At 45.9% G+C, this 3522-nt stretch overlaps 2 protein-coding genes across 3 annotated transcripts in view; one reads left to right on the top strand and one right to left on the bottom strand.

Annotated features, from left to right (window-relative positions):
• Positions 1–201: 201 nt before the first annotated feature.
• Positions 202–3095, bottom strand: MRPL32 (mitochondrial ribosomal protein L32). Of its 2 annotated transcripts, none has more exons than XM_019509096.1 (3): positions 2972–3095; positions 2019–2200; positions 202–806 (listed from the first exon to the last, which is right to left on the bottom strand). In XM_019509096.1, exons 1-3 carry the CDS (start codon positions 3078–3080, stop codon positions 552–554), a joined length of 546 nt encoding a protein of 181 aa, XP_019364641.1. In that variant the 5' UTR covers positions 3081–3095; the 3' UTR covers positions 202–551. The 2 variants fall into 2 exon arrangements, with proteins under 2 accessions (XP_019364641.1, XP_019364642.1); XM_019509097.1 differs by having other exon boundaries at positions 2067–2200.
• Positions 3096–3308: 213 nt separating this feature from the next.
• Positions 3309–3522, top strand: part of PSMA2 (proteasome subunit alpha 2) — a 6163-nt gene continuing 5949 nt past the window's right edge. Inside the window, exon 1 of the mRNA XM_019509095.1 lies at positions 3309–3412. Coding sequence (XP_019364640.1) covers positions 3372–3412 — 41 coding nt within the window. The 5' untranslated portion in view covers positions 3309–3371. The remainder of the gene's footprint in view (positions 3413–3522) is intronic.

Here is a 3522-nt window from a genome sequence, read left to right as displayed (position 1 = left end):
TCTAGATAATCACATATCTTTAAGTAAACCTTTTAAGTGAAAATGAAGCTGAGGGGTCTGGAGCTATCCAGGGTTGGCTAACCACAGCTTTACAGACCACCAGTAGCCCAGAGTATTGATCTTAACAAAGTAATTCTGAAAAGCCACACAACTTTTTCAGAGAAGCTGAAAAAAAAAACCCAGAAAGAAAAAGAGTCTTGCTATAGAGCTATATATACTTTATTTTACACTTATGATGTTTTTATGCTGTTTCATGGTCATAAAAAGGACAACTTAAATTTACAAAAACATCAAGACAGCATTACAACAATATATAGTACTTAATGCACAAAAATGGTCTTCCCAACCCCAACATGTTCCTAATTTTCTGTATTTTGATGGCTCTGATGATCTAACATGAAAGGAAATGCTCATGAAGCAGATTTCAAAGGATGACAGTTTCTACTTTGGCATTAAATAAACTAAAAAATGAAAATATTATTGGGAAACATCTTCTTCTTTCCTGATGTATGGACTGTTTTGTTACCATGAGGTTCTATAGTTTTGTGGCATCAGTTCAGTGGGAACCAGGATGGACGTTTCCTGTTTCTTTCAATGATCCGTTTGCCTTGATCTTGTTTTCTGGGTTTCTCTCCTTGATACAAAACTAGAGTCTCTACAGTGGGTGTATTAAATGGTCCTCCTTCCTTTTTCTTTATTTCAGCCCTTATGAGAGAAGTTTCCATTTGAACCTTTGTATAACAGTATTTACAAAGGACATGCTTCAGTTTCACATTGCCACATTTAGGACAAACATCTATATTTGTCTGGAGAAAAAAAATGGAACAGTTTAAAATTAAAAGCAAAGACAAACAAGAAAATACTTTACAAATACTCTAGACATTTTGAGTGAAGAGTTATTCCCACTGCATCAAGATATATTTTCTTACAAATTTCCATATGTAGAAGAGCCGTACAAAGTTTAAAATACAAGGCTCCATATTCCCACAGTGAACCTTCACCCCACTAAAATTCAGACAGACAACAGAGTTGTACGCTAAATTTATTTTCCAATTTAACAGCAAATATTTAATAAAAGCAAACAACAGTGCTGTTTCCCATTACAAAAAAATTAAAATACACAAGTTTCAACTTAACTGTGTAGCACAAAGTATAAAATTAAGGATTAGTTGTCAAAATACAACGAATCAACTATAAGGGAACTGGTTTAGAGTTTTTTGTTGGCTTACTAATTTACAGTTTGAATTGCACTTTTGGCAAATATTAAGGAGTTTGTTTTGTATAGGTATCATTAAGCTTCGTGTTTATAACCAAGAGCAGCCCTTTGAAGTTAATGCCTGAAGTATTACACCTGGCAAAATCTGCAGGATTGGGTTATAAGATACATAAATGTATCTTGATTTGCAAAGTATTTAGAAGTTTCACTCATACTGAAATGTTTAGATATAAACTAAAAAAATATAAAATTCATCTGTATTGTAATCTAATGATAGGAATAGTTTTTTGCGGCTTTGTTTGCAACTCTTTGAATCCATTTTGAAAGTGATACAGGATTGTGGGAAAGCAGGGCTGGCAAATGATTTTAAAAACACAATGTCTACAGAAATGTTTCAGCTTGTATTGACATTATTTGGAATATTTTTACTTAGCTTTAAAGCAGGAACACAGTGCATATTTTCTAAACCAGGAGTGTCACATAGGGCCCACGGGCTGTATCTTGTTTGTGGGCCAGTGTATCGGGGGAGCAATGAATTCATAGTTACAAGGCCTCACTGGGGACGGCCTTTGGCAGCAGGGAATGAATGACCACTGCCCGAAAGCAGTGCTGCTCATGCTGCTGTAGTTTACCCCATGGCCACAGCCTAGTCTAGATCTAGCTTGTGGGGAGCCCTTCAGTCCATGTCTAGCTTGGGAAATGAGCACATATGACACCCGACTAAAATGTACTGCAAGCTTTGTGGCAAAAAAATTCCTTTTGATGACCCAGAGGGAAAGCTGATAGAAATCTGTCAAGTTACCTTGATTTTTATCATGTTACGGGGGTTTCGTCTCCTGCAGCGGTTTACCTCAATGGTCCGCCTCGACTTGGGAGCTGCTAGCCAAAAAATGTTATCCAAGAAGCTTGGAGCATGATTACTTTCACCTACATCTTCCGCTAGCTCAGGAAGAGCAGCTGGAGCCTGAACAGCCAATGCTGGTGCTTAGGACAGAGAAGGGAAAAAATACTTAGCGATGAACTTGTCACAGGGCCACTTCATTTACTTCAGTACAGACAGTCAAAAAGCCCGAGGCTGAATCAATTCAGTCTTCGCAGATCGGTCTAGGATGCATACACTGAACTGAGAAGCAAGTGAATCACAGAATCATAGGAAACAGGGGTTAGCAGGGACCTCAGGAGGTCTAGTCCAACCCCTGCTCCAAGCAGGACCATCAAGAGTGAACAGATATTCACTTTTGACTTAGATAATGCAGCCTCAAACCTGTAGTGGCCCAGGCCAGGGGCTGGCGCTAGACCACAGCTCCCTGCTTGGCAGGAGCAGACAGCTTGGGCCATATCAGCCTAAAGGGGGAAGTTTACAGGGGTGGTGCACCCTGGGAAGCTGGCACACTACAGGTTACCTTGAATCTGGAGGGGCTCTGGGACAGAAGTTCAATGAACCGATTTAACCTACATCACTTATGTACATCCACCCAGGTTTAGCTGAACCAGTGTCCGCCATTTTGAAAGCGGTTTACGTGCAGGGAACTTCTCTTGTGTTGCAGTTGAACTGATTTCCCCCCCGCTTATACCTCTGCGTGTGTAAGGTCCCTCCCTAGGCCTGGCAGGGGATGTGGCCCATGGAGTCACATCGCCGCGCAGGTGAAGTCCAGGAAACACCGCCTCCCCTTGTGCACACGCACAGACGCCGGGCACGGACGGACAGGCAGAGCAACGCCCCGCCCCAGGCCCGGAGCCCCGCGCAGCACCCACCCCAGGTCTGGCCGGCGTCGGGGAGGGCCCGCCACAGCTGCCCCCAGCAGCGCTGCAGGAAACCGCGCACCTGCGCCACCGAGGACACAACCACGACCAGCGCCGCCATAGCCTTTCTCCAACACGGAGTATCCGCACGGCATGTCGGGAAGCACGCGGGGCGGGACTTCCCGCCCCAGCATGCCTAGCGCACCCCGGCAGCCTGGGACTCCAAGTCCCGGAATGCCTTTCGACCATCTCCGTCCTAGGGGCGGATCTCCTTCGAGGGATGGGGGTAGTGTGTCCTGGTATGCAACAATGCCGGCCCTACCCCCTCAGCCAATCAGGGCGGCGGGGGCCGGCGCGGGAGGAAGGAAGGAGCTGCGCATGCGCGGAGCGGAGCGACTGCTAGCGTACCAAAATGGCGGAGCGCGGCTACAGTTTCTCTCTCACCACTTTCAGGTACTTGCCTGGGCCGCCGAGGGGCGGTGGCGGCGGCGGCGGCGGCGGCTGAGGCTCGGCGCAAGGCGGAGCGGGAAGGATGACCGCCGTGGAGGGGGCTGCGGCCGCGG

Source organism: Gavialis gangeticus, unplaced genomic scaffold (assembly GCF_001723915.1).
Source record: "Gavialis gangeticus isolate Ggan-Ray unplaced genomic scaffold, GavGan_comp1, whole genome shotgun sequence".
In the NCBI taxonomy this organism is placed as follows: Eukaryota; Metazoa; Chordata; order Crocodylia; family Gavialidae; genus Gavialis; species Gavialis gangeticus.
The sequence above is the reverse complement of the archived record's forward strand: the minus strand, read 5'-3'. Positions and strand labels throughout refer to the sequence as shown.